Here is a 17,734-nt window from a genome sequence, read left to right on the forward strand (position 1 = left end):
GAAGAGAAGTAAAAAAATGAGCTCTAACATGGAAAGTAAGCGTTTCTGGACACATGTCCACATAACATATTTTCTTTCTTTGTGTGTGAGGAATGTTTCCTGAAAGTTTGGCCATACCTTTTTGTAACACCCTGTATAGCCCAAAGAAATACCAAAGAGAGAAACTGCTGATTGTACTGGTTTCACAATAAAAACATTATTTGGTTGATGAATCATTTCCTTCCCAAGAATTATGAAAGAAGAGGGGGCTAGCTTTAAAGGGAAAATAATAACATTTTTGTGTTCTTTAGCAGATGCAGGTTTTCAGACTGCTGCAGTGGAGGTTCAAAGTACACACCAGACAATACTGTCACTGACATTTTCAGACACTCTTGGTGATGTACCCAAAAATCACTTTTGTGGATCCAATTTCTCAGGAACATAGAACTATAAACAGCACTAGGTAAGTGGCAATCAAGCTACCAGTTTCCATGTACAGTGAGGCTTGTTTTAGGTACTCCAGAAAGTATCCAGATTCGAAAGATTCATTAATTATGTCTGTTAATGGGCCCTTAATGGAGTCTATACAATCTTTAATTACGCAGACTGGGATTTCATCAAGTCCTACTGAAGTTTTATTTTTTAGTTGGTGTACTACTAGTGCCACTTCCATTTCTGTAGTTGGCAAGAGCACCATTGAGTTTGTTGGCTGGTTCTGAGTAGGTAAATCATACATATCTGGAAATTTCTGCTGTAATTTTTTTGCAATACTACTGAAATATGAGTTTACAAAATCAGCTAATTTTTTAGGGTTACCTACTGGTACATCTTTGTTTTTAATATGTGAATTGAAGTCCTTTTTAGCAGAGTTAGATGTTTCCTGTTTGACGATGTTCCAGGCTGCTTTGCTCTTGTTTTCAGCTTCAAGTAATTTTCCTGTACTTTTTGTAGGATTGCAGAACTTCTGGGTTAGATTGATTATTTTTTATGGAGTTGAGATATCTAAGAGTTTCTGAGGATTTTTTGATACCTGTAGTCACCCACTGATTTCTGTTTGTAGTTTTAATTTGATAAAGAGTTTTGGGAAACATCTCTTCAAATTTGAGTTTGAAAATTGACATGAACTTGATAAATTTCTGATTTGCGTTGGTTTCTGCATAGACTTCCCTCCAATCTTCATATTCTAGCTGGGATTTAAACTGATGCAGGGCTGATTTGAAAAACATTCTTTTGTATGTACAAAGTTTAGGAGGAGTTTCTACATGAATGTTAGTTTTTAAGATCTGGCAGAGGTGGTCTGGTAGGCCCAGGTTTTGGACAACAATATGACATTTTTTACTATCAATATCTGTAGCTACATGATCTATAGATGAGGAGGATTCTTTCTATATTCTAGTTGGACAATTAACAAGGGAGGATATTCCATAAAAGCTTAGAATATTCACATATGTTGCTAGCCTTATCAGGCTTCATCATATTAATGTTTAAGTCACCACAGATAATTACATTTGCTTTTGGTCCAGAAACCTTGTCTAAGCTTTGATTCAGTTTTGAGAAGAATATATCAATGTCTCCACTGGGAGAGCGGTACACACAAAATATGACTATTTTTTTTGCTATGCCAGGTCCTATTATTTCAACAGCGGAAAGTTCGAAATGTTTGTCCTCACCTAGATCTAAAAGATCATATCTTACTTTAAATGACATACCTTTTTTTACATAGATACATGAACCTCCACCATTCATTGAGATTCTGCTATAGTAACATGCAAGGTCAAATGAGGCTAATGCAATGTGTTCAATTTGCTTCCCTTTGCACCAGTGTTCAGTGATACACACAATTTGGCTATCAAATTTTTCTAATTCTACTTCTAGCTGTTGTGCTTTGTTCTTTATGGCTTGAATGTTTTGGTGAAACTCTGTTAGGCATTTGTTTTCACTTACCTTGGTGGCACCTTTCCCTTTAGACCTGATGCTAAAAAATCTTTTAGATGAGCTGGTGGCATGGTTATTCTTCTGTTGATGACAGTGGAGGTGAGTCTGTTGCCAGTTTGACTTGGAAGTTGGTGTATCTGAAGGTATCTGTCTTGTAACTGAGGCCGGGTATCAAAAATCCTGCAGAGTTGTAAGTTTCCTGGTTCTTGTGCTTCTTCTGTTTGCTTCTGTTACTGCTGATGATGGTGAAGCTGGTGAAAAGTCTTTCACTGTTGAAGACTGAGGAGCGGCCAATACTGATGAAAGGTCATTGGCTGTTGGCACATCAGGCGTTTTTTTTCTTGTTAATGATGCAGTTGTGTAGTATGTAGCTGCATCTGCTGAAGCTGCTTTGGAAACTTCTGTCCTAGTTGAATCATTTATCTCAGCTGTTTTGGAAGAAAGTGGAGATTTAAGTGCTGGACCTGTTGTCAGTGATTCAGTTTCATTTTCTTGTTGGAAATTTTCAGTTGCTGTGTTTGGTGGTGGAAGTGGTATGGTCGTGCTATTCTTGTCCTTAACTGCCTTCACTGCATTAAGGATTTCTCGACTAATGAATGATTTTCCGAGTTTATTTCTGTGAAGCCCATGCCTTGTAAAATGACTTCTCTCTGCGGATGGTACGTCCACATATGTGGCATTTGGGAGGCGTCGGCAGATTATGTGGCATTTGGGAGGCGTCGGCAGATTTTCTCAAATTTCCTATTAGTAACTGTGATTTCTTTGTTGACACAGGATTCTTCTATAAGATCATGTCTTTGTAGGATACTGGCAATGAAGAAGTTGACATCTGTAATTTTCTGTAATGTACTTCTTAGAGCTCTTGTGGCGAGTTTGCCCTCATTGCTATAAACATCATTAGCACCTCCTATTATTAGACAGTTGCTTCCCAGCTTCAAAGAATGTTCAGTCTTTTAAAACTTTGCGCAAAGGGGCACCCGGTTTCGTTATTCCACTAACCTTGAATATAGTTTGCATGTTACACAAAATGTCGGCTAAGCCCTTTCCATGACTGTCTGAAAGTATGAAAATATCTTCTTTTTTCTTCTTACCTGTATTGGTAGATATCTTGTTTGCACGATAAGTATGTTCCATGTATTTTCTGGTATTTCCTTTCTTGTTATTACAGGACTTCGTAGGCCTAGTGACGTGATTTGTGGTCGCTGGATTTGATGAAAGTACTTCCTTTCTTTGGCTCTTTTCACATATTTCATATTCATCACACGTTAAAAATTCAAACTTATTTGCTTGTGGGAGACGAAAGTTGTTTTCGTTACGATTAACACGACAAAACTTTTTAGGCCTAATAAAGTTAGCGTTTTGTTCGTTTACAACCGTTTCACTACCCTTTGAATGGTCTATCACTTCTCCAGCTTCTGTACACTAACTATCACTGATTCAAGCCTCTCTACATATAGTTTAGCTAACATAAGATCATATTTTAATGAAGAAGTCGTGCATTCTTCTTCGCATTCCGTTTGTAAACACACGATATAACGATAGTTACAGTGCACATTTACACAGTCACAGGTCATGTTTTTTTCCTCTAAGACATTTAAACAGTTGGAACGGCTGCTTGGATCGGGTGCGGGGGCTCATCTTGGTGTGGTTCCTGTTGATTATCTCAGTAGGTGGGACTATACCAGGCACGGCCTACATCTCAACAGGAAAGGGAAGGGGAAACTGGCTGGGGTAATAGCAGGAAATTTAAGGGGGGGAGGCACTGCCATGAATGGTAAAATACCAGTGGTTACAGGTGTTGGAGCAGCACCTTTTTTAGGATAGGTAAGACAGAAAGATGTCAAGTTCTACGAGAGGTCAGGATTGAAACAAATCTTCAGTTTAGGAAAGAAATTAAACAGCACAATTCTAGCGCATTGGATCACCAATCACAGCTATCAATTATAAATTTTCACCAATCACCAGAAATTTTATCTCCACCAAGTTGTATCTCAGTCCTAGGTAATTCCATTGATGAATTAAAGTCACCCAACCCAGTTGTCATAATCTGCCTCTCTGAACACCATGTGACCACTGGTATAGGAACTAGGCCTAAGCACAATGAGAAACTCAGACAGGAGAGTACTGCAAATGTTAGAATAAGGAAAGGTTCTCATAAAAGTATAATTAAAAATAATGTAAGTATATTTCATCAAAATATTGGGAGTTTAAAGAATAAAGTAGATGAGCTTCTGGTTTGTTTAGAAGATTTAGAAGCTGAGAATGAAATAGATATACTATGCCCGTCTGAGCATCACATTGTTACTGATATGGATAAGGTAAATGTAAGTGGTTATAAGCTCTCTGCACATGTAATGAGAGAAAATATGGAGAAAGGAGGAGTTGCCATATATGTCAAAAGTTATCATTGTGCAAAAAGTATAGAAACAAAAAAGTTTTGTGTAGAGAAACATATAGAAGCATGTGCCTGTGAGCTTAAATTAAATAAAGGCACATTTATAATTGTAACTGTATATAGGTCCCCATCAGGAAATTTTCATCTATTTCTGAAAAATTTGGACTCCTTGTTGTGCTATCTGTCAGACAGGGGGAAGCAAATTATTATTTGCGGGGACTTCAATGCAGATTCTCTGAAAGAGGGTAATAGGAAAAATGACCTTGAAGTATTACTTGGTTCTTTCAATTTGACACCCGTTATTGATTTTCCTACTCGGGTGGTAAAGGATAGCAGCTCACTGATAGATAACTTCTTTATAGACCAAGATAAGTTTAACCAGATAAATGCTCAGCCTGTTGAGAATGGTCTTTCTGATCATGGTGCACAGCTGGTTACAATATATGACATAGCTCCATTCAGCAATACTAAACAGTCCTCCAAAGTAGTACGTTCAGTCAACGATTTAACAATTGCAAATTTCAGGGAAAGCCTACAGCAGTTAGACTGGGATGAGGTGTACCGTGAACCTGATGCCAATTTAAAATATAATTTATTTCATGACATTTTTGTAAATGCATTTGAAAACTGCTTCCCCAAGAAAATAGTTAAATATACTCGTAAGAAACCTTGTAACAAACCATGGCTTACTAAGGGTATAAAAATATCTTGTAACCGGAAAAGGGAAATGTATCTGACAGCAAGAAAGAGTAGTGACGCAGAAACTATCAAAAATTATAAAAACTACTGTGTTATATTAAGAAAAGTTATTAAAAAATCCAGGAGTATGTGTATCATGTCTGAAATCAGCAACTCTGATAATAAAATTAAAACAATTTGGAATATTATTAAAAGAGAAACAGGTCAACCAAGAGCAGAGGAAGACAGTATTACCATCAAATTGAATGAAAACTTTACGAACAAAAAGTCAGAAGTTGAAAATATTTTTAATAATCATTTTCTAAATGTTGTGGATATAGTAGGATCCAGGTGTTCATTAGAAGATGCTAGGCTGTTAATGGAAGAGGCCATACCTATGCAATTTGATACAATTGAAATCTCACCCACTTCTCCCTCTGAAATTAGGAAAATAATAAACTTGCTTAAAAGCAAAAACTCACATGGAATTGATGGCATTTCCAGCAAAATACTAAAGGCTTGTTCTCAACAGATAAGTAAGATTCTCAGCCACCTGTGTAATAGCTCTCTGGAACAGGGCATTTTCCATGATAGACTGAAATATGCTATTGTTATACCTTTGCATAAAAAGGGGGATAGATCTGATGTCAACAATTACCGTCCAATCTCCCTTCTAACAGCTTTATCCAAAATTTTTGAGAAAGTAATGTATTCAAGAGTAGCTTCACATATCTGTAAAAATGAAATACTAACAAAATGTCAGTTTGGTTTCCAGAAAGGTTTTTCAACAGAAAATGCCATATATGCTTTCACCAGTCAAATTTTGAATGATCTGAATAACCGAACACCTCCCATTGGGATTTTTTGTGATCTCTCAAAGGCTTTTGATTGTGTAAATCATGAAATTCTGCTAGACAAGCTCAAGTATTGTGGCATGAGTGGGACAGTGCACAAATGGTTTAATTCGTACCTAACTGGAAGAGTGCAGAAAGTTGAAATAAGTAGTTCTCGTAACATGCAAAGATCAGCACATTCCTCAAACTGGGGAACTACCAAGAATGGGGTTCCACAAGGGTCAGTCTTGGGTCCTTTGTTGTTCTTATTATATATTAATGACTTGCCATTCTATATTCATGAAGAGGCAAAGTTAGTTCTCTTTGCTGATGATACAAGTATAGTAATCACACCTGAGAAACAAGAATTAACTGATGAAATTGTCAATACTGTCTTTCAGAAAATTACTAAGTGGTTCCTTGTAAACGGACTCTCACTGAATTTTGATAAGACACAGTACATACAGTTCCGTACAGTGAATGGTATGACGCCATTAATAAATATAGACCTTAATCAGAAGCATATAGCTAAGGTAGAATATTCCAAATTTTTAGGTATGTCCATTGATGAGAGATTAAATTGGAAGAAACACATTGATGATCTGCTGAAACGTTTGAGTTCAGCTACTTATGCAATAAGGGTCATTGCAAATTTTGGTGATAAACATCTTAGTAAATTAGCTTACTACGCATATTTTCACTCATTGCTTTCATATGGCATCATATTTTGGGGTAATTCATCACTGAGGAATAAAGTATTTATTGCACAGAAGCGTGTAATCAGAATAATAGCTGGAGTCCACCCAAGATCATCCTGCAGACATTTATTTAAGGATCTAGGGATATTCACAGTAGCTTCTCAGTATATATACTCTCTTATGAAATTTGTTATTAACAACCAAACCCAATTCAAAAGTAATAGCAGTGTGCATAACTACAATACTAGGAGAAAGGACGATCTTCACTATTCAAGATTAAATCTAACTTTGGCACAGAAAGGGGTGAATTGTACTGGCACTAAAGTCTTTGGTCACTTACCAAATAGTATCAAAAGTCTGACAGATAACCAACAAGTATTTAAGAAGAAATTAAAAGAATTTCTGAATGACAACTCCTTCTACTCCATAGAGGAATTTTTAGATATAAATTAAGAAAAAAAATATTAAAAATATTAAAAAAATAAAAAAAATAAAAAAATAAAAATAAAAAAAAACACAAAAAAAGTAGTTATATTAACTTAAGTATGTTGTTAAATTAACCTAATTATGTCATGTATTGGAAAATTCGACTCGTTCCACATCATTACGAAATATCGTATTCATGATCCATGGAACTAGTATTAATCTAATCTAATCTAATCTAATCTGACGATGGATCCATTTCTGTGACCACGAACATAATTTAACACCATATTTCACCTTCTTACTGCATTTTACACACACAGGATTTAAAAACTCGTAATTTTCCGCGGATCAGTTTATTAGTACGTCTACACGCGCCGCCATCTTTTGCACTTATATTCAATATTCCTCATTAGGCCTATTTGGCAGAGGTCCCATGCACTTGAGCGATACTGGAGAATGTGTCACATGAGTGATTTGTAAGTAATCCCCATTGTAAACTGATTGCATTTCCCTAGTATTCCCCCAGTAAACTGAAGTTTGTTGCTTGCTTTACTCATGACTGAGTCTATTTGATCATGCCATTTCATATCCGTACAAAGTGTTACACCCAGATATTTTTATGAGTTGAGCAATTCCAACAGTGACTCGATATTATAGGAAACTACCTTGTTTTTGTTTTGTGATGTGCAGAATTGTACGTTTTTGAACATTTAAAGAAAGTTTCGAATCTTTGCACCACTCTGAAATCTTATCAAGATCTGACTGAATATATATGCAGTTTCTTTCAGACAGTACTTTGTTATACATAACTGCATTATCTGCAAAAAGCCTGATTTTACCATTAATATTGTCTGCAAGGTCATTAATATGTAACGTGAACTGCAAAGTTCCCCTGCACTTCCCTGGGACACACTAGAAATTGCTTCCACATCTGTCAATGACTCTCCATCCAAGACAACTTGCATATTTTCTGCTATAAAATCATCAATACAGTCACAAATTCTGCTTGATATCTTACACAACAGTACTTTTTGATAAAAAGCTTAGATATGGTGCTCACTCAGATGATTTTCTGAAATTGAGAAATATTGCATCTACCTGACTATCTTGATCTAAAGCTTTCAATATGTCACGTGAGAAAAGTACATGTTGGGTTTTGCATGATAAATATTTTCGAAGTCTGTGCTGGCTAGCATGCAGGAAGTTACTGGTACTCTGTTTCAGATACCTCACTCATTAAATTTGTGGTCAGGATATGTTCTAAAATTCTATGAAAAATCAGTGTCAAAGAATTGGACAGTAGTTTTATAGATAACTTTTATTACCCTTCTTGTAGAGGGGTGTGACCTGAGCTGTCTTCAGGACAGTTTTTTGTTCAAGGGATCTACGATAGATTATAGATAGAAGAGGTGGTAACACAGCCATAAATTCAGTATAGAATCTGACAGAATTTCCATTGGGTCTTATAACTTTGTTCAATTTTATCGATTTCAGCTGTTTCTGAATGTTGCTGACACAAATACTTCCCCCAGGGGGCTCGCCACTCTTTGAATGGTCTATCACTTCTTCCAGCTTCTGTACACTAACTATCACTGGTGGGTTTGTGCTTGGCTACCAAGGGGCCCCAGCCTTTGCAGCATCTTTTTCCTTCTGTGCTACATGTCTATCCTCTTGCTATTCTTTTTCCCCTCCCTTGGGGAACATGTCTGGGGTTTTATTGGGAATGTTTTGCATTGTCCATTGCTGACATAAAAACAGTGTCATTCCTCCGCTTCGGCGTTTGATGTTCCTCTTTTTCTTCTTCCTCCCTGTGCGCTCCTGACGGCTGGCCCACATGTCTGATGGGTAACAGATGACTTGGTAACGCGTAAATTCCCAGCCTCTGATCGACAGGTAGGGTTTGCATGTACCCCTTGGTACAAGCCAGCTGCTACCTTCGCAAATTGCTGACTGGTCCCTCTGTCAGGTGTTCGGGAGGTGTGACTTGAGGTGTGAGCAATTGCCTAAGGTGGGTGCGTGCGTCCCCTTGTGAAGGGGACCACTAGTTGGAAGCAGTGTGCCACTGGAGACGCTGGCAATTATGGGGGATTTTCTCGCAGTGAGCCAATCATCTCCACAGTTAACGTCTACACAAGATAAGTGGAATGAGGCTAATGATTCAAAGATCCTTCCAGCCGCACCTGTGGTTTCACGCACTGAAGACAGTCAGTCCTTCACAACGGCAGATCCGTTTATTATTCAGAAAGGTATTGATGCAGTTGCTGGCCCTGTGAAATCCTCCTCTCGTTTATAGAATGGCACTTTGGTTTTGGAGACTACTTCTGATTCTCAAGCATAACAACTGCTTGCCACCTCGCTTCTCCACAGCTGCCCTGTTCATGTTGAGGCCCACAGAACTCTGAATTCTTCCCGTGGTGTTATTTACACAAGGCTGCTCGATGGTCTGACTGAGGCCAAATTCCAATCATACCTCTCTGATCAGGGTGTCGCCGTCCATTGGGTGACGAAGAAGGTAGATTCCTCCTCAGTGCCCACCTACACTCTTTTTCTCATCTTTAATAGAGTGTTGCTTACATCCAAGATCAAAGCAGGCTATGAAATTATCACAGTCCAATCGCACATTCCGAACCCAATGTGCTGCTGCCAGTGTCCATCATTTCAACCACACCAGAACGTCTTGTCGACACCTAGCCAAATGTGTAGCCTGTGGTAAGGGCGCGCACGAGTGCGATTGACTACCACCTTCTCCCCACTGTATCAACTGCAATGGCAGACATGCTGCCATCTCTCGGGATTGTCCCCTGTATCTTGATGAGAGGGCTGTCTTGGAGATTGTGGTAAAGGAAAAAAATGCCTTACCCAGTTGCTCGCAGGTTACTGGCTAGTCGCAAACCTTACGTTCTCCCATCTGGCACTTACAGTTCTGTTCTTGCTACCTCTCACTCCGTGAAGGACATGGCCATGCAGACACGTGACCTCAAATTCAGCTCTGAGATTGTGAATTCGCCCAGTGTCAAAGTAGCATCACCATCCAGCTGTGCAACAAACCATCAAACTCTCACATCGAGCAACCAGCTACACAACCAGCTACACAAACGGTAGGCCAGAAAGGACAGAAGTACTACTCCCGTGAAAACTTCCCACGTCCCTGCAGCCAACCAACGTATGAGTCTTCCTTTGCTAACCGGAAAGAACGAAGATGTCCAACAAACGCAAACGGTCTTCTCCTTCTCTGACTCGAAGATCCTTTTCCGTGGTATTGCCATGTGATATCTTAGCCCGCTGGCCTCTGTGTCGCTAGTGCGCACCACCAACTGTTTTTCTGTGTTGGCATCCACAGACCAACAGCATAAGCAAGCCGATGCTTCAGTGGACCCCATGGAGCAGGATCCTCCTGCTTCTGTGCCCTCTAACAGTGAGTCTTCGCAGGCTGTCATTCGGTAGCCGCCAAGGTGACACCCCTTCATTTCTTCCTCATCATGACTCTTCTCCAATGGAAAGTTCACAGCCTTCGGTTCCACAAGGAGGATTTATGGCTGCTTTTAGCATCGCAGCATCCCCTTGTACTCTGCCTTCAGGAAACAAAATTGTGTCTTCATAACTGCTTTGGGCTTTCAAATTTCTTCCTGGTTTGTTTTGACCTTCCTGCTGAGGTTGGCATTCCATCTCATGGGGGCATCATGCTGCTCATATGGAATGATGTTCGTAGCCAACCCATCTCTCTGACTACCCATCTTCAAGCTGTTGCAGTTCGCCTTTTCCTTCCTCACCTGTCTTTTTCCGCTCTGTACTATTTATGTCCCTCCATCATTCGATGTCACCATGGCTAACTTCCTTCAGCTTATTGGGTAGCTACCTCCCCCATTTGTGCTACTTGGTCACTTTAATGTGCATCATCCCCTTTTGGGGCTCTCCCTGAACCTGTCAGAGAGGTGTCCTCTTGGCTGATCTTCTTAAGTGACTTAAACTCTTCTACCTTAACAGTGGGGCACCGATATTCCTTTCCGACTCCTTGCACACCTATTCCCATTTGGACCTTTCCTTTTGCACTGCCAGCTTGCCCATTGTCTTGAGTGGTCCGTTCTTCCTGACACCTACTCGAGCGACCATTTCCCATGTGCTATCCATTTGCTGACGCCTACCCCACCTGCATGCATGCCCAAATGGCAGCTTACTAAGGCTGGCTGTCAGCCTTGTCCCTCCCTGGCAACCTCCGAAGAACAAAATTTCTCCAGATGGAATGTCTCACAAATGTTATCCTTAGTGTTGCAGAATGTTCCATTCTTCACACTATGCTATGTCCCAGTGTGCGGATACGTGCTTTCCGTGTTTTTAATCATCATCCTACAATGGCAAACTGCATTAATTATAAAAAGATGAGTGCAAAGTGTCATCACATTCTTCGGGATAGCAAAAAAGCTAGCTGGATTTCATTCACTAGTTTTTTTAACAGTTCCACCCCCTCCTCTGTCATGTGGGACTGACCTCCATTTTCAGGCCTGAGAGTAGCAGATGTCATCATCGAGCCTATTGCTGTCTCCAACACATTGGGCTGCCATTTTGTGGAAATTTCGAGCTCTTCACTCTATCAGCCTGCCTTCCTCCATCGGAAATGAGTGGAGGTGGCTCGAGCGATACCCATTTCTTCTCAGAATTGTGAGTGCTACAATGCCACCTTACTATAAGGGAGCTAGATCATGCTCTCCGTTCACCCCGATGCTCCGCCCCAGGACCAGACGCTGTCCACAGCACCTTTCTCTTTTGGGTAAGCACTTTCTGCTTAAACTTACAATGGCATCTGGACAGAGGGCATGTTTCCCAGATGTTGGCATGAAACCACCATTGTACCCTTACCTAAGCCCGGTTAGGACAAAAACCTTCCTTCTAGCTACTGCCCCGTCTCTCTCACCAGCTGTGTTTGCAAGGTAATGGAACGTATGATTCAAGCCATGCTGATATGGTGGCTCAAGTTGCGCAATTTACTAACCACTGGACAGTGTGAATTTTGAGTGCGCCATTCTGCAGTTCGCTATTTCGTTACTTTGTCCACCCATGTCATGAATGGTTTTCTGCGGAAATCCGAGACTGTGGCTGTGTGTTTCGATTTGGAGAAGGCCTACGACACCTGCTGGAGAACTGGTATCCTCCGTACTCTTGCGCATGGGGCTTCTGTGGCTGCCTGCCCCGTTTCCATCAGGAATTTTTAAACGCCCGTGTTTTCAATGTGCATGAGGGTTCTGCCTTGTCGGACACCTTTATCCAGGAAAGGGTTCCATCCTGAGCGTTGTCCTCCTTGCTATTGCCATTAACCCTATAATTGCTTGTCTCCCACTCGGCATCTCCGGCTCCCTTTTTGTTGATGATTTTGCCATCTATTGCAGTTCTTCACAGACCTGTCTCCCTGAGTGGCGTCTTCAGCGATGTCTTGATTGTCTTTACTCCTGGAGCATCGACAATGGCATTCGTTTTTCCTCTGACAAAACCGTCTGTATGAATTTCTGATGGTGCAATTGGTTTCTCCCACCATCTTTACATGTAGGGGTTTTTGCACTTCCATTCGTTGAAGCTACATAATTCCTGGGGCTCATGCTCGATAGGAAACACCCTTGATCCTCCAATATGTCTTACCTGGTAGCCTGTTGTATGTGGTCCCTCAATATCCTAAGTGTCCTCAATGGTGCTTTCTGGGGTGCAGATCGAACCACCTTGCTCTGTTTGTACCAGTCCCTTGTCCATTCGAAACTCGACTATGGGTACGTCATTTATGCGTTTACAAATCCGTCCCTCTTATGGCGTCTCAACACTATCCACCATTGTGGCATCTGTTTGGCCACTGGTGCCTTTTACACTAGCTGTGTTGAGTGTCTGTATGCTGAAACTGCTGAACTACCACTGCGCTACTGCCGTGACATTCTCCTCAGTAGGTATGCATGCTGTTTGTCAGCCATGCATGGCCACCCATCCTATGCCTCCTTCTTCAATGACTTCTTTGATTGCCAGTATGGGGTGCATCCCTCTTCTGTTACCTCCTGGAGGTCTCCTTCAGGACTTGTTGCGGCGGCTTAACTTCACACTACCTGCAGCTTGGCTTTGTGAAGTGGCCTGTGTTAATCCTAGCCTTCATTCACTTCCTAAGGACACTACTCCAGCCTCGCTGTATCGCCGTCAATTTCATGACCTTTGCATGGAACTTTGTGGTAGTACTTTTGTGTACACTGATGGCTCTTGGACGGACCGTAGTGTTGGATGTGCCTTTGTCATTGGCGCCAACATTTTTCGATATCGGCTTCCGGCACACTGCTCAGTATTTACAGCTGAGGTCTTTACCCTGTATCAGGCCATGGAGTACATCCAACGACACAGACTTTTCAATTGTGTCATGTGCTCAGACACTCTCAGCACTCTTCAAAGTCTTATGTGCATTGTACATTGCCGATCCCTTCGTGCAACAGGTCTAGGGAAACTGTCACTTGCTCACTCTTGGTGGAGCCACTGTGATGTTTATATGGGTTTCTGGTCATGTTGGTCTACCAGGAAATGAGGCTGAAAAGGCTGCATTCCTCGTACCACAACCCACTAGTTCCTACATTCGCTCCAATGATCTCTGTGTTGCCGTCTTTGAGGAGGTGGTATCACTTTGGTATCACCATTGGTCCTCCCTTCATGGGCATAAGCTCTGGATTATTAAGCCTCTCCCTGTGGCTTGCACAACCTACTCTTGGCCCTCCCGCTGGGAGGAGGTCATTTTAACTAGGTTGTGTGTTGGGCACTGCCTTTTTAGTCATCATCAACTGTTACGAGGCTCTACCCCACAACTTTGTACACACTGCGCCCAAGCTTTAACTCTCTGCCACTTCCTGACGGATTGCCCATTTTTTAGCTGTTCATGTTCCTGCGTGGGTTTACCATCTGAATTATCGGCTGTTTTAGCAAATGTTGACCGCGTTTTACTTTTTATCCTTTGTAGCAATATGGTGGAGGCCATATAAGTTTTCAAAAAATGTTCAAATGTGTGTGAAATCTTATGGGACTTAACTGCTAAGGTCACCAGCCCCTAAGCTTACACACTACTTAACTTAAATTATCCTAAGGACAAACACACACACCCATGCCCAAGGGAGGAATCGAACCTCCGCTGGGACCAGCCGCTCAATACATGACTGCAGCGCCTTAGACCGCTCGACTAATCCCGCGCGGCTATAAGTTTTCATCTGGACCTCCATTTCTGTATGGTGTCTTGTAGTCCTTTCTCCACATCCCTGTTTTTAGTTTTCTTCTCTTACGTTAACTGGGATTGACATGTTGGTTTTTAATTGCTCTCTGTCTTCATGTACTATAGTTTTGACTTGGGCGCGTGTGACCCTGGTTGTTTTTGCACCCTATAACAAAACAAACAACAAACACTAATACTTATTTCACTCATTTTTTCTGTGGTACGAGTATTAAATTGGGCCAATTCCCCTGGGTTTTCCTTTGTAAAGGAATATTTGAAAGCAGAGTGGAACATTCCTGCTTTTGCTGTGCTACCCTCAGTTTCAGTTCCTATCTCATTCACTAGGGACTGGACACTAACTATGGTGTCACTAACAGTCTTTACATACCACCAGAATTTCTTTGGGTTTTGTGCAAGACCATTTGACAATATTCTGCTACGGTAGTCATTGAAGGTTTTGTGCATTGGGCTCTTGACAACCAAATGCATTTGATTCAGCATCTCGGTGTCTACAGGCCTGTGCTTTTTTTAAAATTTTTTTTTATTTATTTTTATTTATTATTATTATTATTTTTAAATATATACCCGTTATGCAGTAATCTCTGTTTCTTAGGAATTTGTTTACAGTTTCTGCATATCATGGAGAGTCCCTCCCGCCATAAACTGTTCAGCTATGAATGTGGTCAACGGTTCTTTTACATTGAGTCATAGTTCCTGTACATGCTCCAGTCTTGTGATAAAAGTTTCAGATTCCTCATTTAGGTATGATACTACTACTTATAAATCTTTCTGCTTGTTTTAATTGCTCCTTGTAATTTGCTAATCATTGTTGCCACATCTGCGTCGTGGTAACCAATCAGATTCGATGAGCACATTTTCAAAGAGGTCAGGCCTATTTGTTGCCACTGTATTATCATCATGAGTGGCGTTCCCAGCTATCTGATCTAAGTAGTTATCAGAGAAAGGACTTAGTAAAGTTTCACAGGATGACTTATCATGCCCACCACCAACGAAACTGTAATTTTCTGAGTTTACTCTTGGATGATTAAAGTCTCGACCAATGATTATAGTATGATTTGGGAACTTATATACAAGTGAACTGATATTTTCTTTGAAGTTTTTGGTTACATCAGGAGATGAGTTTGGTGGTCAATAGGAGGACCCTATAATAATTTTACGCCCACCCTTGATACTGAGTCTTACCCAAACAATCTCTCATTCAGCTCCAATTTCTGTTTTGGTGGATATGAGTTTCTTGTCTACTGTGACAAATACACCACCCATTTCCCCATCCTTTCGGTATAAGCTTAAATTTTCCCCAAAGATCTCACTACTGTCAGCTTCAGGCTTTAACTAGCTTCTTATGCCTAGTATTATGTAATCTTCAGTGTTCTTTTTGAGCACTGGCACTTTGTTGTGAATGTTTCAGCAGTTAATAACAAGGATTTTAATGTTCTCACCAGATCCACTGATACTTCCATGTCTCATACAACTGTTCTTATCTGAACTGGATGGAAAGCCACCTAATCTAACAAACCCTCGTGTGCACCCTACACAGTCAGCTACCTAGGTAGCATCCTTTGACATGTAGTGCACAGTTGACCCATTTAGGGGACTCTATAGTTCTCAATCTTATGGTGCAAGTTTAGTATAGTCCATCCTTTTAGAATGATGTCTCAGATTTACAGTTGCAGTGTTTTCTGACTGACAACTCAGAAGAATTGTTTCCTTATAATTTGTTGTTTCCATGTCCATAGGAAATGGATGTTCATAGCAGTAAATCATGTAATATGAATTTTAATTTGGGGACTGGTTTCATGCACACTTCATTTAACTTGTTAGATCGTCACAGCTGGTATGCACAATGAGTGCATATTGAAAAGTAATCACTCTGAATTTATTCTGTTCTCAATTTCGGTTGAGGTATTACTTGTCATGTATGAGGGTCACTCCAAAAGAAATGCACACTATTTTTTTTGAAAAAATCCATCTTTTATTCTACATGTTTGAAAGTTTTACAGTGTGTAGATACATCCTTTAGGAACAATATTTTCATTTCTCCGCATAATTTCCATCCGCCTCAACTGCCTTACACCATCTTGGAACCAGCGCCTGTATACCCACATGGTAAAATTCTGGACCAACCTGTTGGAGCCACTGTTTGGCAGTGTGCACAAGGGAGTCATCATCTTCAAACCTTGTTCCACGAAGATAGTCTTTCAGTTCCCCAAAGAGATGATAGTCACATGGAGCCAGGTCAGGACTGTAGATGGGTGTTTCAGTGTTGTCCATCCGAGTTTTGTGATCGCTTCCATGGTTTCTTGACTGACATGTGGCCGTGCATTGTCGTGCAACAGCAAAACATCCTGCTTTTGCCGATGTGATCGAACATAACTCAGTCGTGCTTGAAGTTTCTTCAGTGTCGTCACATATGCATCAGAATTTATGATGGTTCCACTTGGCATGATGTCCACAAGCAAGAGTCCTTTGGAATCGAAAAACACCGTAGCCATAACTTTTCCAGCAGAAGAATTTTATTTTCTTGGGTGAATTTGCATGATGCCACTCCATTGATTGCCTCTTTGTCTCTGGTGAAAAATGATGAAGCCATGTTTCATCACCTCTCACAAGTCTTCCAAGAGTCATCTCCACAATTCTCGTACTGTTCCAAATGTTCGCTGCATCCAGTGTTTTTTTTTTTTTTTTTTTTTTTTTTTTTTAAAAAAAAAAGATGGGGATGGTAAACCTGTAGAAACTTGTGCACTCTCTTCCTCACCAAATTGAGTTCATTATCAAGGCTAGAGACATGGTACTAGCATTATGTTTCCTGGTGGTGACTAATTTTTTTGTCTTGTGTGCTTAGTTGAAAATAGCAGGTCATGGCAAGAGCTGTTGAATTCCAATAATCATTCTGAATCAGCCATAAGATTATGGAGGCCAATCATGATGTCCTCTGCTAGAGGCAGTGAAGTGTTGGCAGAAGAGCCAACACCGTGTTGCTAGAGGAGGCCGAAATGCACGCTTTTAAGCTCACGCAGATTGGCGTGAGGTCTGGAACAAGGTAAAGTAATTATCCTATAAAGAAAAGAACATAGTTCTTGGAATACTTAACTTTAATCCACAATTGTAGAACATCGCTCTTGATGATACATGCTTCACATAATAAATATCAATTGAATACGGCGCCTTGCTAGGTCATAGCAAATGACGTAGCTGAAGGCTAGGCTAACTATCGTCTTGGCAAATGAGAGCGTATTTGTCAGTGTAGCGTCGCTAGCAAAGTCTGCTGTACAACTGGGGCGAGTGCTAGTAAGTCTCTCTAGACCTGCCGTGTGGTGGCGCTCGGTCTGCAATCACTGACAGTGGCGACACGCGGGTCCGACGTATACTAACGGACCGCGGCCAATTTAAAGGCTACCACCAAGCAGGTGTGGTGTCTGGCGGTGAGACCACATTCCTTCCCCGCAAATCGGCATATGGTTGTGTTATAAGGCTTCCGCCCACCGTGGGGAGGACCCCATGTTGTCGTATGCGACGAGGTGGGGAGTCTAACAACAGGCGAGGCTGTGCCACCCGC

General features: G+C 40.9%; 1 protein-coding gene across 1 annotated transcript in view; it reads left to right on the top strand.

The window, feature by feature from the left end:
- Nucleotides 1-1,983: 1,983 nt before the first annotated feature.
- Nucleotides 1,984-17,734, top strand: part of LOC124576278 (fructosamine-3-kinase-like) — a 43,896-nt gene continuing 28,145 nt past the window's right edge. The window contains exon 1 of the mRNA XM_047131205.1: nt 1,984-2,013. Coding sequence (XP_046987161.1) covers nt 1,984-2,013 — 30 coding nt within the window. The remainder of the gene's footprint in view (nt 2,014-17,734) is intronic.

The sequence above is a fragment of the Schistocerca americana genome, chromosome 1 (assembly GCF_021461395.2).
Source record: "Schistocerca americana isolate TAMUIC-IGC-003095 chromosome 1, iqSchAmer2.1, whole genome shotgun sequence".
In the NCBI taxonomy this organism is placed as follows: domain Eukaryota; kingdom Metazoa; phylum Arthropoda; class Insecta; order Orthoptera; family Acrididae; genus Schistocerca; species Schistocerca americana.